The sequence below is a fragment of the Opisthorchis viverrini genome, assembly GCF_000715545.1.
Source record: "Opisthorchis viverrini unplaced genomic scaffold opera_v5_202, whole genome shotgun sequence".
Lineage (NCBI taxonomy): Eukaryota > Metazoa > Platyhelminthes > Trematoda > Opisthorchiida > Opisthorchiidae > Opisthorchis > Opisthorchis viverrini.
Genome location: NW_008751858.1, coordinates 89,949 through 102,450, shown reverse-complemented (window position 1 = coordinate 102,450; position 12,502 = coordinate 89,949). Strand labels below are relative to the sequence as shown.

At 45.1% G+C, this 12,502-nt stretch overlaps 1 protein-coding gene across 1 annotated transcript in view; it reads left to right on the top strand.

The window, feature by feature from the left end:
- T265_08100 (hypothetical protein) overlaps window positions 1-11,761 on the top strand; it is a gene marked incomplete at both ends in the record, with an annotated part of 18,098 nt that extends 6,337 nt beyond the window's left edge. Inside the window, 5 exons of the mRNA XM_009173807.1 lie at window positions 2,798-2,933; window positions 5,167-5,313; window positions 6,576-6,756; window positions 7,710-7,782; window positions 11,176-11,761. Coding sequence (XP_009172071.1) covers window positions 2,798-2,933; window positions 5,167-5,313; window positions 6,576-6,756; window positions 7,710-7,782; window positions 11,176-11,199 — 561 coding nt within the window. The remainder of the gene's footprint in view (window positions 1-2,797; window positions 2,934-5,166; window positions 5,314-6,575; window positions 6,757-7,709; window positions 7,783-11,175) is intronic.
- Between the last annotated feature and the right edge of the window lie 741 nt (window positions 11,762-12,502).

Genomic DNA, 12,502 nt, shown 5'->3' with positions numbered 1-12,502 from the left:
GGAACTTCTGGGTGCTGTCGGTGCTACTCGCCTTCCAGGATGGGGACGGCGTGATCCTCACTGTGTCTGGTTGGAGGCACTACAAGATATGGCTGCCAACCGATATCAGTGGCGTTGTTGTCAGTTTCTATCCAGATTGCCTGAGTGAATGGAGGTGTAGTTACCTCGGAATGATTGTGTTAAGCTAGCACTAAGTACCTCCCCCGTCCACCTTTTTTCTTTACAATAAGGCTTTCAAATAAGTCATGTTTATATGGCAGTGAAGCATCGGTGTTGAACACTGATGTCATGCTGTCGATGATGATGATGATGATGATGGATAGCCGGCAAGGGTTGAACATCTTCGGTTGTGCGTCTTTGTCTGACAGACACTAGTCACGGTTTAAAGGCTTGCCCCTGGCTGGTGTCAAGCGCCTGAGTGGATGGCATACTAAGTTCGTTCCTGGTGTAAATTACAGCCACTAGCCTTTTGATCATTATATATGCCCGAAAAGCCTTCTAGTCCCGGAATCCCTTCATTTACTGAAACTATGCCAGCAGATCTATGTCGTGAGCCGCTGTGCACAGCTTGTTTGTGTGGTTTAAGGGGGGTTAAGTTCATTTTCATCTCCAGTCTTTTGCTGTGGCATGAATGAGTATACAACATACTGAACCTACCCACCTTTAAACGCTATCCGTTATCTGTATCCATTGCGCGTGACCCAGGTCCTGTGTGCTTCATATCTGGCTCCTATTTTATACTGAGAACGAACCTTTGAAAGGCATCTCAACTGGGCTAATAGGAAACTATGCCAATTTTCTTCATGAATGCACATACGAAACTCCCTTGCACTCTCAAGTTCGCCATTTCCGCACATCCGAAATTGGTCGAGCAGTGGACAAAGCAGCCTTCCCTACTGGTTTTCTCTTCACACATTCTGTGGGCGTTTGCAGTGTGTAGATAGGTCCATATCCATGTTTCTCGGCACACACGATAAACTTCATTCTCTCTTTTGAGTACGGTATGGCGACACGCAGTATGTGTGTTCTTACCCATCCAAGGATACATGCCGGCACTCATCACTGACTTGAGGCCTCGTATCCCCTTCCTGATTCCACGCAGTTACTGTCGTCCCGTTGTTCCAGTTGCCTCATGAATAGATGGACTTCCTCCAACTTAAGTTTGGGAGTCATCAGTCTCCGTAAAGTACACTTAACTCGCTTTCCTGTGCATATGGTTCGGCTCTGGTCTAGTTTTTCATCTAATCTCCATATTGTTTTCCCTGTCCGTTCGCTCGGACGGCGTTTATATGATGTTTACATACCCCAGTCAACCATGTTACTTCCGTGTAAAGGTTGTGAGCTTCAGACCTTACTTGAGTGCAGGCAGTAACCATGCACTGCGCTCTTTAGGCTATGTTCTTGTTGACACAGTCCTCGAAAGCCACAGTCTTCATCTATCTCCGCAGATGTATCCGGTGATATAGCGCCTACCTGGCTTACATCTATACCCTTCTTGGAAGGAACTGTTTTACTGCCATCTTGACGGAGAACTAATGTGAGGTTATGGTATGATTAGCTGACTTCTTTTCAGGTCCTGTGGTTTCGCTTCCATGATTGGGGAAAGCCGCTGTAGTCCTTTTCGGATATATTTTTCCTTTTCACGAGCGTCGGCATCCATTATCTCTCCAGCAGGTGTTCAGATTTAAAAATGCTTTCTTTTATTCGGAGCAGTTGAGTATTTTAGTACATGTTCCAAACGTTTTGAACAACTTGGTTTCACTTGCTGTTCTAGTGGTTGTGGTTCATGACCAAGTACTCGCGTACGCAACATTTCACTGCGAGTGTGTTACAGCTGGCTCTTATACTGCGAATACAACATCGAACGTTTGAATCCGTCTAATGTCCTCAGGTCCGATGGTCAAGTTTCGCACGCGCCTCCTTCAGCACGGCGCAAACCCCGAGGTGGACAACGCATGACTTGACAGAAGGGTGTGAAAGGGATCACAACAATGATGGCGATTAACGTGATCATGATGATGTATTCAAATTGAAACTGACAGCATGAATGACAGACATTGATTATCTGGACCATTACATCTCTCAGCACGGCGCAAACCCCGAGGTGGACAACGCATGACTTGACCAGAAGGGTGGAAAGGGATCACAACAATGATGGCGATTAACGTGATCATGATGATGTATTCAAATTGAAACTGACAGCATGAATGACAGACATTGATTATCTGGACCATTACATCTCTGCGGGCAGCTGTACTTTTGGGAAAATTGGATCGTATATGAGACTTCTACGTACGTCCGATTGAGCAGCGAATGAGTGTTCCATGCACTCGGTGGTTTCGTCATCAAAATTCACGATAGGATCTATTCGTTTGGGTTAAACTGCTAAAGTTTCGCACAGAGGGTTTTTCACTCATGCCTGTTTGGCCATAATACGCCGAAACCGGCTGAGTGTATCTTTTAGGAACGATGGTTTGATCGTCGGCTGTTGTGCAGGACTGTATGTATGAGTTTGAAGCGGCGAATGTCCTTGCAAAAACCCGGTTGTCTGAACTACCGTCATAATGAGTTTCGATATAATGCAAATATACTAAGGTATGATTGACTACTAAATCGTCAAAGCATCAGGTTGCTTTCTTGTTTCTTTCCGACTGGTTGCTTTTGTCAACCACTCCGAATGGTTCAGTCTGTATATTTGGCGACTAAGCTCGTTATATTTTCGGCTAAGTTGCGAAGTTTTTATCGTTACCAAAACTAGACCTCTAATCCCAGTTTCATTTATTCTTTTTTCCTTTAGTCGATGACCACGATGTTGATGGTATTGTCATTCATTACAACCCTCGGTTCAAGTCTCTACATCTACTTCACACCTCATTCGACGGAATCGCTCAGCGCACGTCTTTTTGCATTCTTTTTATTCGCATTCAGCACAGGTACGTCCGTTGGTTCATACAGCACGTCGTTTTCAATTTTTACGCAATCCATACTGGGACCAGGATAACTCTTAAAGAGTTCCTCCTAACTTGCCTATCCAAGTGAAGTGAATTGGTTGTTGGAGCGCTGTATCGAGTCAGTTTTAAAAATCAGTATGATGCAAAATTTTTCGTAGAATTTTCGCTGAATTGGGGCAAACTGACTCATCGACTTGATGCTTGTGTTTCTCAAGTTTTGTATCCTCATACGCCTTCTCTTTCGCTGATTAGTTTTTTTCAGTCGGTGTTAAGACGCCCTCAAATAATGAAATGACTGCATGCCACTTATTGGTGCCACGAGATTTTATATACGCTGAGCTATGGTTTTGGGCCCTGCCAGATGATGAGTAACTAATGGGACATCATCGTTTTCGGCAGTAGCTTTGCTTCGGTTCTCGGCGATTACGCTCAATCTGCCGTGGATAACTGGTAGCAGGAACGTTCGTATTAGCTACGTTCTTCGGCGAAATTCCTACTACTAATACTACTACCCACTTTGTCTCCAGTTTAACGGTTTCCATTTATAGCGTTTCGGTTCCTGTAGAGAAATTCGTTCTCTGGTCATCCACCATACGCGACTTCCCTCGAATAAGCAGCCCGAGGTGAGATTCATGGACCGCACTTTCTTATTCTGGTGCAGAGCATCTGAAAACGCTCCTTTTCCTCAAGGAGCCACTTTTGGGATGACCGGTTTGGGCGGTATGAAATTCCTCCATGACAGTCTTCCGTTAGAGTAAACTTCCGGAAACATCACAATGTTAAGAAACTTCTTACTTGAAGTAGTTTTGCCAGTTTAGCAAAAACACTTGGGCCACTAGCACTGTTGGTCGAAATTCGGACTGTCCAGCTTGCATCAACAAAATATCTATACCTCCGATGTCCAATATCTTGAGTGAATTTTTCTTCCGTTAGGTTGTGTGAATTATTCTTCCGTCACTAGATGACAGGGAACGACATGACGTTGCTATGCTGGTCAGTCAGATCTTCGGCCCTTTCACCTGGGGTAGATCTGGACAACTTTCACACCGTGACAAAATCGGCTTCGTGAGCACACGTGGACGAGTGCTTCTGACATACCGTGTTCATCCGTATTTCACTCAAATTTTGTACGACAAAATAGTGGAACAACACTTGGTATAATACTGAAATATGGCACTTCACCTTCTTGAGAACTCAACTAAAATGTGCCTCCATTCAGAGGATCTCCCGTTACAAATGCAGTTATTATCAGACTTTTGTTGGGAAATACCACGTACCGGAGCATTTTTCAGACTCAGGGTCACCCAAATTGTGGGGCTGTAGGGCTACATAACCGTTCGTTGAGTTAGACTACTTAACTCATTGGGCATCAAGGTTGGACATATGTTGTGACTTGCTGAACGGTGGTGCAACTCTGTGTCGTTTCTTGGCTTCCTATATCGCCCACTATAGTATATCAAAAGGCACAGTGGCTTCAGACAGCCCTTTATGAGACAAGGACGATTATTACAACCATTTCTATTGGGTAATCATAAAGTGGTCAGCTACACGTTACTTTACACTTTAATGGGATAGTTTAGCTGGACGTCAAGGTGCGTAATCAAATGAAGCATACAATGGATACGCTCTGGCATGCTATACAACCATTAATTTAGAATTGTAGGTTGCCTATCATGTCAGTGTCTAAGATTTGTGATCTAATCAAATAAGTTCTTGACTAAATGTGTTCGGCTCCCAGCAAGAACGTGCAGTCCGCCCAACGGCGGTCTGTCTACATACATTTTTTGGTGTCATTTCTGTGCAGGGTATTCCACACCCTCACCCAGTGGCTGATCACTACCATTGTTGGTAGCAGTACTTGCGCAAAACACCGTGTTTTGCTGCTGTACATGCTTTCCGACGTTTTGCACCGTTTCTACAAGCGGTCTCTGTAGAGGGGCTTTACTGAAGCTTACCCGAAGTCAGAGCATATGCATTACTTTTTGTCCGGTCAAAGTGACCCTGATGGGGACCTCCCCTTACTCCGATGCCTCACTTGTTTTTGAAATTTCTTGTTCAGTGTTTTAGGTATGTGATCGTTACCAACTGTGAACTCTGCACATGCTGTTCGTTAGCTGTAACCGGTTTCTGTTCAGTGTTTTTTATCATTTAGTCCCACCATTTCGTCATTTTTTGTGGCAAGCCCATGTTAGTAGTTCCTATGTTTTCGTTGCAGGCCTTGGATTTGGTCCACTTCTTCGTGTGGTTTCAATCATTAACCCCGAAACCATTCCAACGGCTCTGCTTGGTGCTGCCGTCATCTTCGTCTCCTTCTCATTGGCCTCGCTGTTCACACGGAAACGGTACTATCTCTACCTTGGTGGTAAGTCTTCACCAATTAACCCAGTAGCTTTTTTATGCGTTTCGCCGGCGAATTCCGGTTGTATTCGCTGGATTAATGCTCTCCGTTTCAATGTAAGCAGTTTCTTTCATATAGCCCGTACAATCGCAGAAAAGTCAACGGTCGTTAAACTAGAATGAAAGAATGACGAGTTCATGTCATCAACAGCATGGCATCAACACCGATGCTCCGCTAGAGTAAGAGTCAGAGGTCAGGTTCGAACCACGAACATTCCGGTTAGTAAATTTGCGCGCTAGCCACTGAGTCATCTCATGGGTCGGAGCTACTCGACAGTTTGGTGTAGAATGACATGTATGCTATAGAATACTGAGTCTATTTCGCTGTTTGGAATGCAGGTGTGTTTCCCTCCAGAAACGTCGGGTGAGGCACTGCTACTGCTCAATATGGCCGTTCATATCCACTACTAGTTTGTCATAATATGAAAGCTAAACCTATGGTCATCAACGCTTCTAGAAAAGATATGGAAGACACATGTCAGGGTGCATTGATTAGACAACTGGTAGCTGGGTTTTTCGAGGAGCAGGTTACAAAAATCCGTCATGACAGGATGTTGAGTTTCAATACAGAGAGTTCCTTTCTACAGTGGTCGTTGTGAGGTGTTTTGTGTTGCTTTAGAATTAGGTTAAATGAACAAAAGAAGCCTGCTTCGTGGGACATCCCCACTCGCATGCACGTTGCGGTAAGGCGAGAGAAACCCTCAAGGTGAGCACTGAGGATATCCAATTTCTATCAGATTCCTTAGCTTAAGATAAAGTATCTTTAGGTTTATTGGCAGTGGATCACAGAACCTAAAGTTTTCTTTCCTGACGGAAAAGCACTGAACCCGATCACCCAATTCTGTTGGGTCTGTTTTCGGCCAGTCAATACACGAAAAGATTTACAAACGAAGGGGATAAAGTTTTGAAACAGATGGGTTAGATAGAGCGTCGAGAGGAATAAAATGATGCAAAGTCCTCTTGATGCTTTCTGGCAAGTCAACGGATTTGTGAGGATGGGTAGTCAGTTGAAGTAGGGAGAAAAAAGGTTGGACGAAAGTCTTTCCACCAGGAGAGCGTAACTATATTTAATGCTGACTACCCCCAGGAATTTCTGGAGCGTGTCTTTTGTAGATTAGGTGATACACAACTACATGATAGCAGGGAGTCCATGCCTCACACAGAAACAGTTCCCTTGATTTGGGGTTTACTTTACTAACCATTGTCATGTGTATCCCCTTGTTTCAGCTTTGCTCATGTCTGCGATGAGCATGTTGGCCACCTTCAGCTTCATGAATCTATTCATGCGTTCTCCCGCCATCTACCAAGCCGAATTGTATATTGGACTGATGCTTTTCTGTGGATTCGTTGTGTTTGACACGCAGATGATCGTCGAGAAGCGCAAATGTGGTGATACAGACTTCATTTGGTAAGTGAACCGAATGTCAGAAACACCATTCAACTGCATCCCCTTTGTGCATGCAACCTACAGAAACTTCCAAGGATTGCGCCGTTGCCAAGTTCCTCAAAGCCCGATCTCAGTCAGATTTTATTCTCAAGGTTATATGTTGTTACTGGATAACTAGGGTTATGTTTAGTAATATGCCAAAACTTAACCGGTGACCTTAGAATAGGATGACTCTTTGGCGGGACACTATTAGACAAGACCTAGTCGTATAGTCAGATTAGTCGCCCAGTCATCCCTTAGGCTTCCTCCTCACTCATTACTTCATGTCTTCTCTCTATCGTCTGCATCAGTGAGCTCAAGTCTATCCTTCGCTGCGCGACTGTTTGCTTTCTAATTCCGTCCGCTTTCAGCCGGCGCGAATTCGTCCCCACCTTATTTCTACTTGATCACTAAAGAACACACAAAGCTTCGGTCACAATAAACGTTGTGAGTCATCATCATCATCAAAGACAGCAACATCAGTGTTGGCACTGATGCTTCACTGCCGTTATGAGTAACGTGTTCTCTCAGATTAAATTATCTTGTTGAACACATAGGAGGATCGGTTGATTCACGTATTTTTTGCACAAACTGCAGTAGTACACTTTTGTTGACAACAATCTGTACCGTTGTGGATCAGCCATGGTTGCATGAACGAAAACAACGATCACCCAATCTGCGGGTGGATAGTGGCGAACCAGTTGGTACCCAGGTCGGTACCCATTTACGACAGTACAAGCTGCTAGGTGAATGTGAGTGGTGCGGGTTTTCTGGTTACCAACCCCCTATGTTCAGGCACACGATGATGTGGCTCACTTGGCTCTCATGTTTTTTCACTGCCCTCACCTGCGATTTTGCTCTTCCGTTCTTCCAGCACTAACCCAGTATGTTGTTATAAAATCCTACGGTACTTATTACCTTATTTTTTGTTTCAGGCATACATTAGACCTGTTTGTCGACTTCGTGGAGCTTTTCCGCCATCTCCTAATTATATTGAACTCCAAGCGAGTGAGTGTCCGTTTCCTTTTCCCACATTATGATGTTATCAGACACCGTTATATTTCGGTACAACGGCCGTTCATTTAACCAAAGCGTGCTGTGGGGGTCTCAAGGACTCTGGAACTCGTGTGTAGATCCTTTTGAGGTTACCAGCCTCGTTGCACTTGAAAGTGTTCTCAGTGGTGTTAGCCTACCGGTTTGTTAAATTGAGCTACATTTAGGGTTTTCCCGCACCCCGTAAAGATAGCCCATCAAAGTGATATTGCAACACGAATGTGGCTGTTGTCGGGTGTTAATTGTGTGTTACATCCTCTATGATGTATCAGTGTGGTCAGTTCATCGGCATGGAGAAAACAACTTCGAGGGAGTTATACTGCAAACAAGTGGATCGTTCCGTGATATGGAATTCAACTGAACCAGAATATAAAAATAGCTAACAGCCCTATAAGATGTGTGTCATGTACGGAAGCGGGTACGATCAACGGCCATACGCGACCTGAGAACGGCGCACAAATCCCCAGCTATGATGCGAGCCCCACCACTCATAGCGCATGGAGAAGACCATACCTTCAGAGAAGGGCTTTTACTGTCTCAACCAAAGGCGAATTACAGCGAGAGCAACGTCGTATATATATATATATATCGGGCGAACTTGGGGAGCGATAAATCCGATAGTGCATAGAAAGTATAACTGGCCAATAGGGCAAAGGGTGCGGCAGTAGACAAGGCAATCGTTAGAAAAGTAGATTTGTTCGTTTGGAAGCAGTCCTCCTAACATTGGGAACCGACGGTAGATGAACCGTTCAATCCGAAAGCAGCTGGGCTTTCACTGTGAATCTATTGTAACATCAGGTGGTCGTTTGGACTACCTGCTCACCTCTTAGCCATGAGATGCTTCCGTGCAATCGTCATATAGTCCCTTTGTCTTCTGTTCCGCCAGTGGGTGTGAACTGGACACTACGGTGTTAGGAGATATCAGCTTCAGAAGAAATACACAAACGTCGATTCCAAGGCTCCAAATTGGTAGATAATGCGGCTTTTTGCCCGATCGGTCTAAGGGTGTGAACTTTGAAAGAAATCCACTTTACTCGAGTCTTGGGTCGCAAGACGACGGCGTTTCCTCATTGGCTGGCCGGTAGACGTAACGGGTATATTTGTTACTGAACTTTCCCCAGTTATGTCCATAACCTGACGATTTTTCTTTCGATTTGTCGTTTCATTCTTATGTGTATGCATCTATCAGTATAATGTGGAAAGTTTGTCAATTAGCATGCTACTTCCCGATTGCCCAAAGTAAAGGGCTCATAGGACCGCAGAAGCTTTTGCTTAGGAGCCTAGTCCACAAAATAGCAAGATGATACGTGGAATCAGAGTTCCATGTTGTGCTACTGGAAGGCGATAGCTTCAGTTGCAGCCCATATGCCTTTTGGTGAGGCCAGATATCTGGAGAGTCCACTGCTCCTTTGTTGTTTATGGTTACCGATAAGCACAGGGGTTAGCATCGCTATCCCTCGAAGTGTTGCACACCGTCCGTGGATGGCTCAAGTGGTTAGAGCGCGAATCTACTAACCGGAAGTTCTGTGGTTCGAGCCCGACCTCTGCCTCTCGACTTCCCCTATCTAGGCTTTGGCAACCTGGCAGTATCCCATCCCTCGTGCTTCCTTTGGATGTCACAGCTAGGCACCGAAAGGGTGTTACAGCTGACTGGGGAGGGGGGTGAAATCACGGTTTTGTCGTCCCCCCTAGACTCAACCAGTGGTCTGTCAGTCGGTGGATTTATTGTTTACCAAACCTCTCTGAAACCATGACTATCCGATCGGGTCCCAAACGTTTTCCAATTGATTGAACATCTCGTTTTAGCGATGATGTATTTTCGGTACATGGGCGTCCATCACAGCCTTTTTGGACTAGTTCCCACTCTGACAGACACTTCATGACAGCTCACCTAAAAAAGATGAATCGGCTCCAAGAATATCCCAGTAGCCGCCGCCCATGAAGCATGACATCCGATCGGGTCCCAAACGTTTTCCAATTGATTGAACATCTCGTTTTAGCGATGATGTATTTTCGGTACATGGGCGTCCATCACAGCCTTTTTGGACTAGTTCCCACTCTGACAGACACTTCATGACAGCTCACCTAAAAAAGATGAATCGGCTCCAAGAATATCCCAGTAGCCGCCGCCCATGAAGCATGACCGGCAGCAAGATCCAGTCTCGGTTCCGTCCTTGACCACCTGTAGATAAAGTAGTTCAGTACTTGCCTTATTTGTCGAGATTCAGGTTTTCAGCTATGCTATACAACAGTGCCACCGCACCGTCGTATAGGTCTGTTAAAGGGTAAACAACCTTCGTAGCCGAGACTTTTCAACGAAGTGACAATGACAATCGAGGGCATGGTTTTGTACGCCAAAAAGCTTGCTATCAATCTCGGATGCGTTCGTTGGTGACCGTTGGATTGCCGGCGGACATCTCACCATCCTTCGAGGAGAAGTCAGTGCGCTGTTAACCTGTATGGGCATGCGTTGTTGTCAGACCAACCAGTTGTTCGTTCACTTAAATGTCAAGCTTATCGGCCGTTGCCTTATCAAACTGGATGCCATCAGGTGTTTCATCTATACATCACCGTCATCATTGACAGCAACGCCAGAGAAGAACACTGGTGCTTCACTGAGCTAGGATACTGTCAGGGCGCTCATCCGTAAGGGGGCGATTAGCATCTTCATCCAAAGCCTGGGCTCGAGACAGCTGTGTTTGACGTTGGACTACCAGAACACTACATTTTAGGAACAAGTCGCCACACTTGGTGGAACCCCCAACCTAAAGGACCAGGAGACTGTTAGCCAAAAATCCACCTTTGACCAACTTAGTATAAGGGGCTCCGTAAGCGTCGTACATACATTCCCTAGTATAGCTCAATAGGTCATTGAGGTGCACAAACCGTCATACTGCTGCATGATCCAATCTCTTCGGGTCAGGTGTATGATTCCACCAAACTGCGTTTTCCTGATTCATTATGTAGCAGAAACGCATTTAGTTATGAGTTGTTTCCCCGTGAGAACGCTCAAAAGGTCAGCTAAGAGGAGAGCTGCACATAATGTCGTAGGGAAGTTCTCATGTGTTCATGAGCACGCGTGATCCGAGCTAGTCTTGGACTGTTGCATATCCTCCAACACCTGTCTGTCCGTATTCACACACGGGACGTCTCACTGAACGGTGATTCTCCTGACGACAATGCCAAAAGGGTCTAGCTCACAGTCAGCAAATAGTGTCGAGGCGCGTGTCAAAACAACCATATATGAGGCAAACTTCGTCCTCTTCTCAGTTTTCCCTTTCCATATTGACTGCAACCCATAATTTGAGTTAACGTTATTTTTACCTGCCATTCTCATCACTTTTTCAGAATCGCCGTGAAAATGACGATTAGCTTCCTGCCCTGCAATATTGCCCCGGGCTCGATACCTTTGTCTACCCACCAGCACAGTGCACTGTTCGCTTCATCATCAGAATCATCACAATCATCCTTGACTACTTCGGCGCAGTCATTGCTTCTGACGTGTATTGTTTACTGTATGCCGTCGAGAACACAAACTCCGATGGAAACAAATAATTTACGACACTGGTGCACAGGAATGTTTTTTTTTCGCGCTGCACACTGTAGTTGAAGTTACTCACCCCTGTTTGCGTGTGTGTCCTCTGATTCAACAACTTTATGTTCAATATTTTTCTTGATATGCTTTTTGGTGTCAGTCTGGTAGCTATAGTTGGCTGCGCATCGAAATGTTTCATTTAACAAGGGTCTTCAAGCAAGTTATTCTACCTTTCGTCATTATGCGTTGTCCGGTCGGTCTCTTCCAGTTGCATCAGATATGTGACTACACTAGTCCGCGATCGGTCCATTTGGATGGCATCCTCTGGTATTTCCTCTACTTGGTCGGCTGATACTACATCACTCTAGAATGTTGTGTGCACGCTAGACATCTGACACCGTCAATGAAAAAAATTCAGTGAAACTCCTCGATAAAGTGCGTCTTGCACTCCGCTATTATCCTGTCGTTGGGCCTCCCTAGTAATTCAGAGACAAGAGAAGTCTACCGTCACTTTGATGTGCTTCTCGATAACTGGCGCCCCTTCAGGGTTGTATGATGTCCAAGAGTCCTCAGCGTTTTCGGGGTACTGGTGTGGAGACATGTTATACCTGACACAGTTTGATTATCTTTGCTGGCTTTTATATCGCCCGGGTTAAAAACATGTCCGACGATCACCCACGATAGAAAGTGTTAGTTGTTTTCGTATACATCACATAATGATATGTATGTACGCGGAACCAACCCCAGGGCTTGTCCACTTGAAACGTGAAGTCCTAATCTATGTGGCCTCTATCAGAAAATATGAATTTCCTAATTACTGGCTAATCAAGTTATTCGGACCTAATCAACAGCCTTCTATTAATCCAAAACCCTGAGGTGGTCTTGTCTGTTTGTATATATGAAAGTCTGGATCCATCATGCAAACGCAGCGGCGAGGTGCCTTCTATATGGAACTATTTCAATAGTTCATGGAAATTAAATAAACTCGCAAACAAAAGGCGGAGTCAGTGTGGTGCGACAAGCGAATGACACTACGAGGTGTTTCCCCCTACGATAACTTGCTTTTTACGGCCATGCTTCTACTCTTCAGTCCTTCAGTCCGAGGAAGTTCAGTGGTTGTGACGCAAAACTACTGACCAA